At 40.7% G+C, this 15,211-nt stretch overlaps 1 protein-coding gene across 4 annotated transcripts in view; it reads right to left on the bottom strand.

Moving 5' to 3' along the window:
* The window catches only part of DMD (dystrophin), a gene marked incomplete at both ends in the record, with an annotated part of 1,177,430 nt that overhangs the window by 52,581 nt on the left and 1,109,638 nt on the right, over positions 1-15,211 (bottom strand). For all 4 annotated transcript variants that reach the window (XM_082480534.1, XM_082480533.1, XM_082480531.1 and 1 more), the window contains 3 exons: positions 5,367-5,524; positions 8,125-8,210; positions 11,620-11,821. In XM_082480534.1, the coding sequence (XP_082336660.1) occupies positions 5,367-5,524; positions 8,125-8,210; positions 11,620-11,821 (446 nt within the window). The remainder of the gene's footprint in view (positions 1-5,366; positions 5,525-8,124; positions 8,211-11,619; positions 11,822-15,211) is intronic.

Below are 15,211 nucleotides of genomic sequence, written 5' to 3'. Positions count from 1 at the left end.
CATAAGGGAAAAAGTCTGAATTCATACCGTTTGTATCTGAACCAACAAGATCAAGCTGCAAAGAATATTAATGGTTCTTCTCTTGAACCCATTTCTGTGCAACTCCCAATTTTTATGGTAATAACAGTGAATCATAAAGTAAAATTCATAAAGCCCTTTCCAGCTTACAAGTAACAATTTGTTATGGGGGATATTCAAATTCATTCTGTTCCAGACATCTGTTTTTCAGTATTTATTCTGCAGAAACAATGGGGGAATAGGAAGTTGGGTGGTGCTAGCGTCTTTATGCAATACTTAGGAGTTGAATTTTTTGTTGGGTTTGGTTTTTTTTTTTTGTCTCTTCCAGCTAGTAGTTTAAAAAATATTCTATGCTATATTAACTTTATCTGTCCAGACTATGAAATATGCTTCATTGTGATGTTCCCACATCCCACAACGTGGGATGTTTTTGGACGGAGTCAGACAACATAGCACAAATTTCTGATAACATTTTTGATGAACTATATTCTGTTTAGCTGCAGTGTAGGAAATTAACTGGAAATAAATTAACATTGTTAATTTGATGGTGTTTTCCATCTAGGATGGAAAGCTTTACATTAGGCTAAGTATATATTATTTTGGACAAAATGAAAAAAGGGAATGGGATTCTTGTGATTTGGAGTTAAAAAGTGCAGAGCAAGCCATGAACAGCAGCCCTGTCTCCCAGGAGTCAGAGCAAACCCTGCTCAACCTTGTCTCCCACTCCTGAATGGCTTCCCCGACACATTTGTGTTCTCCCCACTGCTAGCTGGTAAGAAAACAAAAGTCAAGAACTTCTTATGTCCAAGACAAGCGCTGCTTCACGGTCAAGGAAAGAGAGGATTATTATAAAGGTAACTGTGGGTAATACAAATGGCTTAAATCTGCCTCGACCCTTGGAACAAATGGTTAAGATCATCACTTTGACCCCGTGCATTACACTTGATTGCACTGACTACTCCAGTCAATGTTTTTAGTGTTGCGGCAAAAAGTAATACAATAAAACCCCATGAACCCAGGAGGGAATTAGTGTACAGCTTTATGTCATCCGCACTTGAAAAACACCATCTTCCTAGTCCGCATACACAAAACCATTTTAAAACAGCTCTTTAAAGCAGTTCACTTGTAGGACTCTTCGAGAGTGCCTCCCAAAGTCAGGCGCAGGTTGACAAAATCCTGCTGAAATAAAACCAGAATTACTGTTTTATGACATTTACAGCACAGCAAGCTTCAGGAAGGATTTGCTAATTCCCCTCAGGCCAGCTCTCCCCTGTTAGAGTCAAAAGCAGGAAAAATATCCTATGAATAGAAACAAGGGCTGCCTGGATGTCTCAAAAGAGATTGAGTCCCTCAACAGCAACACTGCATTTGTATGTTATTTTCATATAGACCTCTATATAACTGTATATAGTTATTTATACACAGTATTGATACTTCCTAACTGTTAAAAAAAACCAAAACAACAAAACAACCCAACCCACTCCTTACAAAACAATTGTCCAAGCAATTTAAATCACAGCATTTATGGCCAAAGTCACTATCAGGGTCCTGGCCCAGGATTTGCAATACCAAACTCCACCTAAAAAAAGGACTAACAGGCCCCTATTTTGGCTTTTATTTATCTGAGTAAATATACTGGATTTGGACACAGTTAAGTGGTTGTAAAAATCAGGCTGATCTTGTCTGATCATTGATCAAGTACAAACCTAGAAATGAAGACTATACAACACAGAATCTTAAATTACTTTCCTCTGTCAAAGTGAAATGAAACAAGTTTTAAAATACATACACGAATTAACTGTACATATTTTACTACTCCTTAGCTTCATCTGTACTGTTTTTTTCGTATCAAGCACTACAAGTACACTCTCAGAAGAAAGCATACTCAAAACAGTTTATAACCAAGAAACAAATATCCAAAATTTTATTGGGAAACAGCAAGACACATTTTCATCCGAGCTGCATTCTGGTTTTGCATCACATTTCTTAAAACGTTCCAGTGTCACAGTAACTAATCCAAAGCAGTGATGTGAATTCCTAGGTCCTATTTACAATATACAAGGAAAGCATATTAATAATTTTCCACCGTGATTAAAACACAGAGCGCGTGTCCTTCAGTCCATATCAATTCCCTATCCTGTTTACTTAAAAAACGCACCCATGGCAGAACTAAAAGAAAAGTGCTTTCGCACTGCAGCAATACTGAATTCCCTCCATTTTTCATGGATCTCTTGATTGCTCTGATGCAGTCTGAGCCCAGGCAGAACTATACAGTCCTCAAATGGTCGTTAGATCAAGCTCTTCGCTCTCACTTAAAACTATTTTTTTCTTTAAAATCTCAAAGCAGAAATTCCATCCCCCTGCACCGAGTAGGAAAGACGAGTTCCGTAACATCCTTTTTCTCCCAACAATTACTATCAGCACCTTTCTGTATATGAAGAAAATTATGGAAAGCAAGAGTCGGTGCTGGGGGGATGAAGGGTAACAGGGGGGTGGCAGCAGCAGCCACCTGCGGGAAGGGGACCCGCTCCTGGGGATCGGGCAGCGCCAACAGGCTGCTGCCAACAGTGGTGCTGGGAAGCTCTCATTCCCAAGGACTCGCACTTCAAACCAAAACGCAGGAGAGATTTCCCCTGTTATCGGCTGGGAACAGTAAACATCCCCCCCCCTTTTTTTTTTTTCCTGCTGTTGTGCAGACAGACAAGGCCGTTGCCAGGGCACCTCACCTAAGGGGGCTGGGAGAGCCATTTCTGAAGCACGCATTTGTTGCAGACTCTGACATGACTGCAATTTATTGCTGGCTTATCATCACCAGAAAGGAAAAAAAAAAAAAACAAAACACAAAACAAACCCAAAGAAAAAAAAACACCCTAAAGAAAAAGCATTCCTCACCGTGGGCGTACAAAGAAAGACTTAATTTAGTTTCCACACAATAATGTAAACTATGAATCCCCACACTATTTTTAAAAATTGAATTATCTCACTTCAGCAAAGGGCGGCTGCTGGGAGCCCTGTGCAATCTCCCCTCGGCCGTCCAGCTCCTCCAGCCGCTCTGTTTCCCAGGTGCTTCTTGCACCGCTGGCACATCTGTGCTGGCCCCCAGCCTGAGGACCCTCATGCCCCCCTCCCCCCCCGCACCACGATCCTACACCGAAAGGACCTCTCTGTACTCCTCCCTTTCTCCTGAAAAGGTCTTATTTCTTCTCCCTTCTCCATCCCTGCCTGCTCCTTTCTTTCATGCCTCAACCTACCCACCCTTCTGTTTCCTTCATCACTGTTATTTCCTAATCCTGTTCTTACTATCATTCCCAAATCAAGGGTGGCCCTTTTTTTTCCCCACTCCTTAGTTCCTTCTCCCTCTCCTCCATTAGGGCTCTCCCCACACTTAGGTTTCTGCTCCTCTCCCTTGGACTCCGTCCTCCCTATTTCTATTTCCCCTCCTCAGTTGAGCCTCCCTCCCCCTTTCTGGTCCTCCTAGAAGACAATCTGTTCTGCTGCAACCCAGGTCAGAAACCACCCACCCGCTCTGCAAGTTGAAATGAGGCTTCACCTGGAGGAAAAAGAGAGGATGAAACTCCTCTCACTGCAGGTGAGAAGAAATCCTATTTTTCAGTCCAGATCAGAGAAGGAAATGTCAGTATTTCCAATGTTCTGATTTATGAACATGTCAAAGGTGATGCCCAGCTGTGCTTGGGCTGTGTCTAGAAATGCCGGCAGCTGGATGCGGTACAACACTCAGCCTGCTGGGATGTCTTCATTTGTAATGACAATGTTGCTAACTCGTTTTATTCAAAAATACATTCGTTCCAAGGTCTTCTTCCTACTTTATAAAAACCATGTTTGTGTGTTCCATCACTATGAATGTTATTGTTTTTTTCTTAATATAAACACATATAATGTCAGCGCCCTTTCAAAAAAACCCATGGTTTTGTCAGATCCCGAGGTCATTTTCCTTATCGTTTTTTCAACAGTGTTCTAAGTGCTGTTACCATTCTCTTGGGAAAACGATAGGATCCAGTGAGTCCTAACTTCTGAGTTACAAATGAGCCTTTGACCATGGATTTGCTGCGGCATCATTTTGTGTTGGTCTCACTGGAAAGCCCAACGTGGAACTGGAGGCTCGAAAGCCACAGCAGGGTCTAACCCAGCTGCCAAAGTTGCTATGCAGAGTTTATCAGCATGGGTTAACCCCCCAGGCTATGGCCCTATCAAATTTGGAAATGGCATCAGATACACACTAGAATTATAAAAGGTCAAAACATGAATGATGGAAACGGGAAAACGTGAATCCTGTAGAAATCACCTGACAAAAGCAGCTTAAAAAGTGCAGAAAGCAAATGTCCCATCACAACTGAAATTTGTGGTGATTTTAGAATTAGATTCTTTTCATAGTCACTGTGTGTAAAAAGACTATTTCCAAACATTAATATTCATTGAAAAAACTTGCTCTTTTGCTTACTACAGAACTGAAACTATTACATAATGAAACTTGATCAGCAGGCAAAAAAGCAAACAATTCCCCCCGCCCCCAGGCAAACAAAAAATCCTCCAGGGACAGTTAGGGGATGGGAAAAAAGTGATTCTTCCATTGTAATGTAGAAGATGCATTGAGAGTTAATCACAGACCATACATTACCTCCCCTCCTCTACCTTTTCATTAAGCAGCTGTCTTCATCTTGTACATTCTGCTAGTGGTTAGGATAAGGATGAATAATTCCCTTAACTCTCTTCCTCCCCAGATTAAATAATTCACAAGCTCGAAAAAGAGCCTCCAGTTCGCTGTGTATTCCTCAACAGACAGAACAGGAATTCTTTCAGTGCTCTTTAAAGAAAACTGGTATTATCCACTCAAGCAGTGGAAGGAGCTCATGGAGCACTCCTCACCCAAGGACAGCACTGCAGGCAGTGGCTCCTTTTCTATCGCTCCCCTGGGCACCTGGTTGTCACTGGTATGTATATGCCCAAAATGTAGATTAACCATTACTGTTCACCTACATGCAGCAATAAACAGTCACCTACTGCTGGCAATAAATAATTGTAAAATCAGGAGCTGCCGTAACAAAGACTTAAACTGTTTGCAGGGTTCAGTTACAATACAAGCCTCGATGACAATTATTTGCTGTCTGGATAACAGCATAATCCGGGCTTCTTCCGCCAAGGCCAGAGAAACCGGTTAATTCAAATACATCTCGTCAAAGGAACGGTTTAAGACACAAGTGAACACCACCATTAAACAACCCTCAGCACCCGAATGCTTCTCCCAGATTTTCAATCCTCTTCAGAACGGACAGGTTACCTCGGCACGAAATGCAAACCAGAAAATTAACAGCGAGCAAACGTGAACTTACAAACTGGAAGCAGCTTCTGACGCTCGGCTCGATATTGCTGCCCCCGAAGGAGGCCACTTCCCCCAGCTGCCGAGGGATCTGGATGGAGTCGTGCAGCAGGAGCCCCAGCCGGCGCTGGTCACAGAAGCCGGTGGAACTTGCCACTTGCTTGAACAGGTCTGGAGGAAGGGAAAGGACACCCGTGCTAAAGCATCACAAGCGGGATATGGCAAATAGCACAGCACTTTACATCGTCTCAAAAGACTCGCAACTGCGGTCAACAGCCCTGGCAGACATGAACACAAATGTGTCTTCAGTTCGGCTGCTTCTCTTCCCATAAACACTGTTGTTTTTTTTTTTTGTTAAATAAGCAGTCCAGTGATAATTTTTAATAGCATTATTGGCTTGTACCTTGGAAGGAAGGCCATTATAACACAGCACCTGTGGCATTGCTGTTAACAGCAGCTGTGATTCTGTAACACAGCTAACTAAACAGAAGGATCTTTGAGCTGGAGCAACATAAATGTTTTAAAAATATTGTTTAACAGTAAAATATTCTCATAGAGCATACAGCACATTTTCAAGTCTTAGCAATCAACACAGAACTCGGAGAACCCATTTCTTGTTCAGTTGAGTTGAACTGAAAAACAAGAGCTCCCTAACTTTGATATATCACAATCTTTTAATCCAACAGTATTTCTAAAATGAAAGAAAAACATTACAGTGCAACAGAAGCTGCCATCCACCAGGAATGTCAGCATCATATTGAGTTTCATTTCTGAAGTGAAATGTTACTTGAAGCCATGTTCTGTTACTGCATGATTCTAGAAAAGAATCCTTACAGGACAGAATTACTATCCCTTCATAAACTCAATTTAATTGGGTGGGAATTAGTTATACTACACATACATTGAGGAGGTTTTAGAGTTCATAATAATAAGAAAAATAAGGTTAGCATAACTGAAATATTTATTTGGTAATATCCTTGTGGACAATACATGACCTGAATAAATTCTCCTTACTTTTCAGAGAGTTAAAAAAAAAAAAAAAAAAAAAGCCAAAAAGAGAGAGAGACAGCTAGAATAAAATAATACCCTTTTTTTTGAGCCGCCTTAATATTTCATCCGGCACCAGAGATACAATTATAAAGGTGCTTCAGCACTGCTTGAGATAACTTTCCCAGCACTGCTTTAACACCTGTTTTGTTCCAAAGGAATAAAGGGACGGATAGAGAAAGGATTATTTTTTAATTACATGAGTTTCACTTTTGCCCAGTCTAGTTTTATAATAAATAATTTGGGCATAAATCCTTCCATCAACTCTGGAAGCCTGAAGAAGCCACATAAATGGGAGAAAAAAAAGTTTCAGGGGTGCGACTCATCACATACTTGCAGCAATACTAACAGCAATTGCACTACTACTTTGGGATGGATGGTGAAGCCAGACCACAACCTGGCAGACAATTCCTTCCTCTCCCACAAACAATTCAGCTTTCAATTTCCCCATCATTAAAACATTAAGTATTCTACAACCTGAAAAGGGGGTTATGCATTGCCGTGCACACACACTGCGGGAGACTATAAAATATGAATAAATGTTTTCCTTTATAACTTTGATAATCCTCAGTGAAATATCATTTTGAAAAATATCTGTACTCAGCAACTTTCTTAAAAGATTTTCTGAATACTTTTTCACAACACCCACATGAAACATCTAGAGATCTAAACTGTGACATTCATAGTGATTGCCCTGAAGTCTGATCCAATTATACAGTCATGCACAGACGCTGTTGTTGGAACTGTCTGGTTTCTCTTCAGCGTTCTTCAACTGTCATTAGTAGAAGAATAGAATAACAACAATTGGTGAAGAACTGCTATGGTATTGGGTCAAATCCTAAAGGTTGTTGTGTTTGTTTGTTTTTTTAGGATTTTTTTTTTTTTAAAATGCATAATGAGGGATACCAGTTAATTTAATCAGAACGTTACTCTTCAGAACTACTCTTATCAGTAGATCTTCTCTGGATCCTAGTCTCACTATGAACTGACTCATTAGTCTGATAAAACTGAAACTTCAAGTGGAATTTTTTCAATTATTTCAGGATTTGTTCTATTAAAATATGCAAAATTTGCCTACCTTTAATAATTATTTAAAGAAAGCCACTATATTTAAGCACAATGTACATAACAAGACCCTGACCACATTGTGGAAAACATTTAAAAAAAAATATATTTTGAAATGCTGTAATGCAAGATGCCCTGTAAACATGCATTTCTGCATAGGAAGGTGTACTAAGCCACTGGTCTCCCTGGAGGGGTGATGGACCACAGGGGGTGCGCAAGACAATCCATTGGGGTGTGGTAAGAAAATATTTTTTTGTTCTGTTAATAAATTAAATTTTAAAAACTGAAAATAGTGTTTATGTAGTCTTTATCTCATCCTTTTTTAATTTCTATTTTTCTTTAAGTTTTATGATGTACATAGTATATTAGTATCGTAGTACATGTATGTAATTCATAAATAAATATACATCTATTGGGGGTGCACACTCAACAATTTTTTACTAATTTGGGTGCATAATGAAAGAAGTTTGGAGATCACTGTTCTAACCTACCTAAAACCATACTGAACGAATAAAAGTCAAGGTGGAGCAAATTAATATACTTTGCATCTGGACTATCTAAAAGAATGTCTCTATTACTTAAATGTTTATGCAATCAATAGGAGGAAAGAAAACAGAACATAAATATAAACTAAACCCAAAAGAATTGCATTGACTTACATCTATATTTATCTTCCAGGTGTGCTTTACAAAGGGATACAACACCAGTTTTGAAAGACAAGACACGGATCCTTCCTGTTCGACCCCTAATGAAAAAGAAACATTGGCTGATGATATAATCCATTCATGTCATAATTCATTTACTATAATGATGTTCACTGCAGTACCGTAGTCTTCATAAAGGAAGTCCCACACAGAACCCTGTTGCACAGCACACTTTGGCCAGTTATTAGATAAGCTAGAAATAAAATATAAAATATGGTTGTGGCTCCACAGGCATTTTGCCACTGTATCAATTCAACCAGAAGAGGTCTCGTTTGGAAATAATTACCTCCTTTTTTATGACAAAAGTAAGAGTAAAGAGTCTTTACCCTGCAATTCTTTGAACAGGCTTCTCTCTGAACTGCTGCTGTTCTCAGAGAAGATAAAGTCCCTGACAGAACAGGAAACCGTTCCTTTTGCCAAAGACAATTTAACTTCACTTTCATTAGAAACGCGAAAGGCTGCGTGGTCCTAGTTGCTGGCTGGGGTTAAACCACGACAGCGATGCAGCAGTCGTTTTTAGAAAGTCTTTGCTTACTGTCTGTCAGCCCTGCCCTGACTCGTTTGAGAAGGAGCCAGGCACGAAAAAGCAGCCCGCGCCAGCAGTGTGCAGCAACGGAGGCACTTGTGAGACATTCAGGTGAATGATGAAGCTCGCCTAGAGATCACGAGAAGGCAGGCAGGTTGCACAGTCGCGCCATTAACAAGACGGCGTGGTTCCTGAGCTCCTGCTAGCAGCGCTCAAACCTGTCCTGCGCGGTGCCAAGGGGCTGGTATGCCCCCCCACCGGTCCCCGTGCCGCCTCCCGTCAGCCTTCTCCTCAGGCTCACTCCTGCCTCGTGACGTGCCCGCACTATTACTTTTGCTTTTTAACGTGACTGTGGTAAGAACATCCTCCCCTGTGCTGCAGGCGACGCGATGACAAACCTTCCCATCTTCTCTCTGTCATCTGGTTTAGCTCAATTTACTTCCAGTTGCTGGCTTCCCCCAAGACTTTTATTTCTGATAGCATTTCAAATATATAGCATCTATTGCAAAGGAAGACATACACAACATAGGAAGCTAATGCCTAAAAACGACATTTTTGAAGCAGAACCTTATCAACAGTTCTGAAGCATCACCAGTAAGAACACCACTGGGAATAAAATAAATCATGTACAGGCATGCCATAGTCATGCATCAGGCTGAGCTGTTCGGCAAAGAGGCATGTTGTCTTTTTAATGGGATGGAAGCAATGTAGGAGCCAGCAGTGCTCATTTACCCACGCCCCTCCCCTGCAAACCCTATAAAAGGTGCAGATGGAAACTGGTGGACAAATCCAAATTTAGAATTTGCAACCTTTTACTAAAGAATCTTGCATTTTTCATCATGAATAAGCGGTTGTTGTTTACCTATGCTTTCCACGCTCCACTCTTCTCACTCCTCTCCCTCAAATCTTTTCCAAATTAATTATCATCTGTGCCCTGAGAAACTCCTGCTGATGAATACCAGGCTCATGCAAATTATACAGGAGAAGAATGTAGAATGATGATTTCCCTGCAAGGCATATTAAATTGAAACTTGCACAAATCATGAGTTGTTCAGTTCACTCTTCTCTCCTCCCAAGTCAAACCAATAATTTAGCATGCTACTGCAAATGAGCATGAGTGACTGATCAATTAAAACAAATCTGAAACGTGTTGGATTTGCAGAGCTGTGCCCATAATTAGATCACTCATTGACTGTGAATCTGATTAATATCTTTACAAATGACAGTTTTCAATTATAAGAAAAGTAAAGATTCAGTACATTTAATTAAATGTCTCCAGTACTGCTATGCACTTCAGTTGATCTCTGCCTATTAAGTTTACAATGAAAACTAAACACATGTAACCCCAAGGTCAACTCTCTTACCAGCGTAATTTAAACCTGAATTTCAGCAAAATAGCTACGAGCTTTCCTCACACATGTTTCATTGTGTCCTGCAACATACAGTTCTCTAGCATACCTAGGGTATTGCCTGGAGGCAGCCAATTATAATTTCTAATGTTGTACTTTCGGTACAATGCAACATAAAGAGAACTAGACTGGACACAGCAAATCTAAACCGGATGGTCCAGCTTAGGAGCAGCCTGTGGAACAACCTTTATTTCCCTCTCTGCCTCTAACATGGCTGATCTGGATTAACCTCCATAGCACATCTTTTTTGTTTTTCGCTAACTGGGTATCTTTGTTTATATGTTATTTATAGTTGAGGATAATTCAGAAGTGGATTAGAGTTCTGTGGAAGTCAAAGCAGATTAAAGGAATAAAACCTGGCTCTTAAATTAATATAGCCCCATTCCCTACTACTGGTACACTACATAAAAATATAATGTAATCTGGGTGACCCACTTCACACGATATTGCAGCTGCTGCAGAGGACGTTATAAGCAACTGGCTTATCAGAGGTGATCCTGCAGGAAGAGACTCTGTACAAATCTGTACTTTTTCGGGGGAGGTGACCATGGAAGCTTCAGTGCTGTGATAAAGGGTGGATGGAAGAACAATGTTATGGCAATTCACTTCGATATGGTTCAAAATGTCAATGGAAGTACAATACTTGACCCATGTCCTTCCATTTCTATACGCAAATGTTTATTCTGCCACAGTAATGAGCGTGTCTGTCAGAAGGCGGCTGATAAGAACCTTAAAAAAACAAATAAAGACTTCCACTGACATTTTTTTCACGAAATTCACCAAATACAAAAATAATGGCTTATTCTAAAATTAGCTTACAAATGTGTTGGAATTTGTCTGTGTGTTATGATCAAAATCATTAACCCACTGAATAGGAATATTCATAAGTTTTCTTAAGGTAAATTTACTCTGTTGTATTTATAGGTATACTTTTTAAAATTAAATTTTAGATGAAGTATTCCTCAAATCTCCTGAATGTTAAGGGTTGTAAACACACTAGATTAGAGATTAAACTCTTCCACCTTTGAACAAGAATTAAAAATTGAAAGCTATAGCAAATGGACAGCTCTGAAAAGGTTTAACATCTGGAAGTACAGACACATGCAAGAGTCTATATGATCGCATTCATACTGTTGCTTCTTGATAATTCTCCTGAATTCCTTTATCTAAATAAGTAAAAAAAGCAAGGCGAAGCTGTGACCTACTGAGGATATGCAGTCCCAGAATTGCTCTGAACGCAGAAAACCCTTAAAAAAATTCTGGTTTCCAGCTCTCTCATTGCTTACCTTAATAAAGTTAGGATTGTAAGCCTAACCAAGGGCTGTGTTGATTCAGCTAAATGCAGCCACTAAACCATTAGGTTTATTAAACTTTCACTTCAACTACTGTTTTTTTTTTTTCAGTTTCACACCATTAATTTTATAATGAGGCAGACAGCTCGCTACCTCTTTCCCCTTCCCCTTGTGCTGTTGGGAAAGCTCCTGAGCACCCCATGTTCAGAGCACCCATACATACGTGTCGTAGACATTCAGCAGCCAGTTGAGGCACATGTCCACGCAGAGAGGAACGTTGACCAGGTTATTGTGCTCTTGTTCCAGTCGATCGTAAATGGTGGTCAAGCAGTTAATGATCTGCAGAATATCCATCGGCTGGTCATTTTGTTTGAGGTTGTGCTGGTCCAAGGCATCACATGCAGCAGGCAGACTCAGGAGATCCACTGTTGAAATGAAAAAAACCCACGCAATAAAGATTGAAGAGAAACAGTGGTTATATTACCCACACCCAAAAAGTAAATAAAACAATTTATTTGGCTTACATGCCTGGCCAGAGGATATTTTATGTCCTCTGAAAGTCATGGGCAAGACTGGTTTCAAGACTCCGACAGGTGCACTGTTTATTCAGCTGTGGTCTTAGAAAGCAGTGTTTATAAAAGTGAAATCTGTTTAATTTTTAGCTGTAAAATGCCTATCATGCTATCGTATACTATGAAAATACATAAATTAGTATGTAAGTAAAAATTATGTATTTCATGTTTTATGTTCCTACAGGTAGGCTACTATTTAACTATTGCATTCACCAAATGTGCTCTAAACATAGTACGTCATCAGCTTTCCTGAGAGGTGCTTTCCATTTCTTACAGAAGTTGAGCAATCTTAACCGAACCAAACTCCACAAGTAATACTGAACTGGGATTAACCTCTGTTACTTTTCCTCCAGTGAGAATAGGGAAAAGAAGGTTCCAGAAACATTAAATGGCCTATTTCATGGAATCATAGACTCGTTTAGGTTGGAAGAGACCTTCAAGATCATGAAGTCCAACCATTAACCAAGCACTGCCAAAAACACTACTAAACCACGTCCCTAAGCACCACATCTACACAACTTTTAAATACCTCCAGGGATGGTGACTCTACCACTTCCCTGGGCAGCCTGTTCCAATGACAAACCTTTCAGTGAAGAAATTTTTCCTAATATCCAATCTAAACCTCCCCTAGTGCAACTTGACACCATTTCCTCTCATCCTATTGCTTGTTACTTGGGAGAAAAGACTGGCACTTACCTCACTACAACCTCCTTTCAGGTAGCTGTAGAGAGCAATAAGGTCTCCCCTGAGGCTCCTTTTCTCCAGGCTAAACAACCCCAGTTCCCTCAGCCGCTCCTCATAAGACTTGTGCTCCAGACCCCTCACCAGCTTCGTTGCCCTTCTCTGGACACGTTCCAGCACCTCAATGTCTTTCTTGTAGCATGAGGCCCAAAACTGAATGCAGTACTCGAGGTGCGGCCTAACCAGTGTCAAGTACAGGGGAATGATCACTTCCCTAGTCCTGCTCACTGCATTTCTTGACACAGGCCAGGATGCTGTTGGCCTTCTTGGCCACCTGGGCACACTGCGGGCTCATATTCAGCTGTCTGTCCACCAGCACCCCCAGATCCTTCTCTGCAGGGCAGCTTTCCAGCCACTCTTCTCCAAGCCTGTAGCACTGCATGGGGTTGTTGTGACCCATGTGCAGGATCCAGCACTTGGCCTTGTTGAACCTCATACCATTGGCCTCTGCCCATCGGTCCAGCCTGTCCAGATCCCTCTGTAGAGCGTTCCTACCCCCAAGCAGATTGACACTCCTGCCCAACTTGGTGCACCCTCACTAAGTTTGCTGATGACACTCGATCCCCTTGTCCAGGTCATTGATAGATACTAAACAGAACCAGCCCCAGTACTGAGCCCTGGGGAGCACCGCTTGTGACTGGCCACCAACTGGATCTAACTCCATTCACCACCACTCTTTGGGCCTGGCCTTCCAGCCAGTTTTTTTACCCAGTGAAGAGTATGCCCATCCAAGCCATATGCAGCCAGTTTCTCCAGGAGAATGCTGTGGGAAATTGTGTCAAAGGCTTTACTAAAGTCCAGGTAGACAACATCTACAGCTTTTCCCTCATCCGCTAAGAGGGTCACCCTGTCACAGAAGGAGATCAGGTTAGTCAAGCAGGACCTGTCTTTCACAAACCCATGCTGACCGGGCCTGACCATTTATCCATTGAAATTTATTCATTTTTAATTCTGCAAAGCATTGACATTTATAAATACCTCTATAACTTTAAGGAGTAAGACACATTTAAACTTGTCACTCAACACACAACAGAGATTTTTGTCACAGACATTTAAAAACTTGATTTTCATTCCAATTTAAGTCAGTTGCATTTTGAAATTCAGATGTCCAAGGCAAAACAGAACTTCCCTTTCTCAGCTGTTAGTCTCTGCATATTAACATCAACAACGGCGTCACACTTTGGGGGACACCAGATCAGAGAGTTATGGGATGTTGGTTTACAAAGTAAAACAGGAATAAGAACAAAAGACATCAGAAAAATGAGACTGTTGATGCAGATCTTCCTGCTGCCCCATGAAAACCCTTCGTAATTCCTTTCAGTGAATTTCCAGAGTGTGAGAAATGGGGATATCAAAGCCCAGATGCTGTTAGTCCTGCTCATACTGTGAGCAGTCATGAAGTACGGCACCATTCAACATGACTCGAGGGAGCAGGATCTGGCCCAAAGCAAACTACCCGAAGTAATCCGGGAAATTCATCACAAAATTGGGAAATGAACTGACCCAATTGCAAGAACATTTTTTCTCTGATTGGAACAAAAATGTATTTTATTGAGTCCTGGTAAGGACATCTCTCAGTAATGTCAGAAAAAAACCCAACATACAGAGGCTAAATACAGAAGGCCGTGCAGGAATTTTTTTAACAACTTCATCCAGCTTCAGGGCATACTTGCCAAATTCACACTTGAGTATCCTATTTTATCAGGGATGAAATTGACCCTTTGATGTCCTAGTGGAGATGAAAAATACTTTAGATGCACACAGGGCTGCTTGGTAGTGCTGCATGGTCAGTACACTGGGATTTCATAATCGCCAAAAGAATTTCCGGAGTGTAAATTTCATTGGAAATCAATAGGGACTTCTGCTACTAAATCCCTTAAGAACTTCTGAAAATTTCATCCTGTGGGCCTGACATACTCAGTGTTAGAGTGAATAGAAAAGCTTGGAATGCTATCCCCATTATTATACCAAGAAATTTAACCTTGAATCTGTGGCTTTGTGCAGGGTTTTATTGGGATTTTACTTTTCTTCTCATTAGCATATAGATATTTATTAAAAGAAAATCTTTTTGAATATTATGTTTAACCTACTAGCATATAAAATATAGCTATTCTAAGGTCAGTGTTATATCCCACAAAAGCATATTTATCAGACCCACTCCTAAGATTAGAAGAAAAGTGTCTTTCTGAGACTAATTTATTAGTCACATTGGAAACAGCACTGCCATCACAACACCTTTAACTCTAAGCTTCAGGCTGAACTCTCAGTTCCTTTGAGACTGTGAATCAATGGTAATTAAATGAACCCCTCAGGCATCTGAGTGGCAGCTTAATTATATATGCAGCTACTGCTAAACATGGGTCACTCCACTTTGTGAAAGCTTTTCCCACTAATAAGCAGCAACTTCTGAAAAGCCTTTCACCCTGCTCTTCATCAGCCTCATGTCCTATCTTGAAGTTAATAACACACGTTCATCTTATAACAAGCAAAAAGTGCTTGCCA

The sequence above is a fragment of the Vanellus vanellus genome, assembly GCF_965231255.1.
Source record: "Vanellus vanellus genome assembly, chromosome: 1".
NCBI classification, from domain to species: Eukaryota; Metazoa; Chordata; class Aves; order Charadriiformes; family Charadriidae; genus Vanellus; species Vanellus vanellus.
Note: the sequence above shows the minus strand (reverse complement) of the source record. Positions and strands in the feature narration are given on the sequence as shown.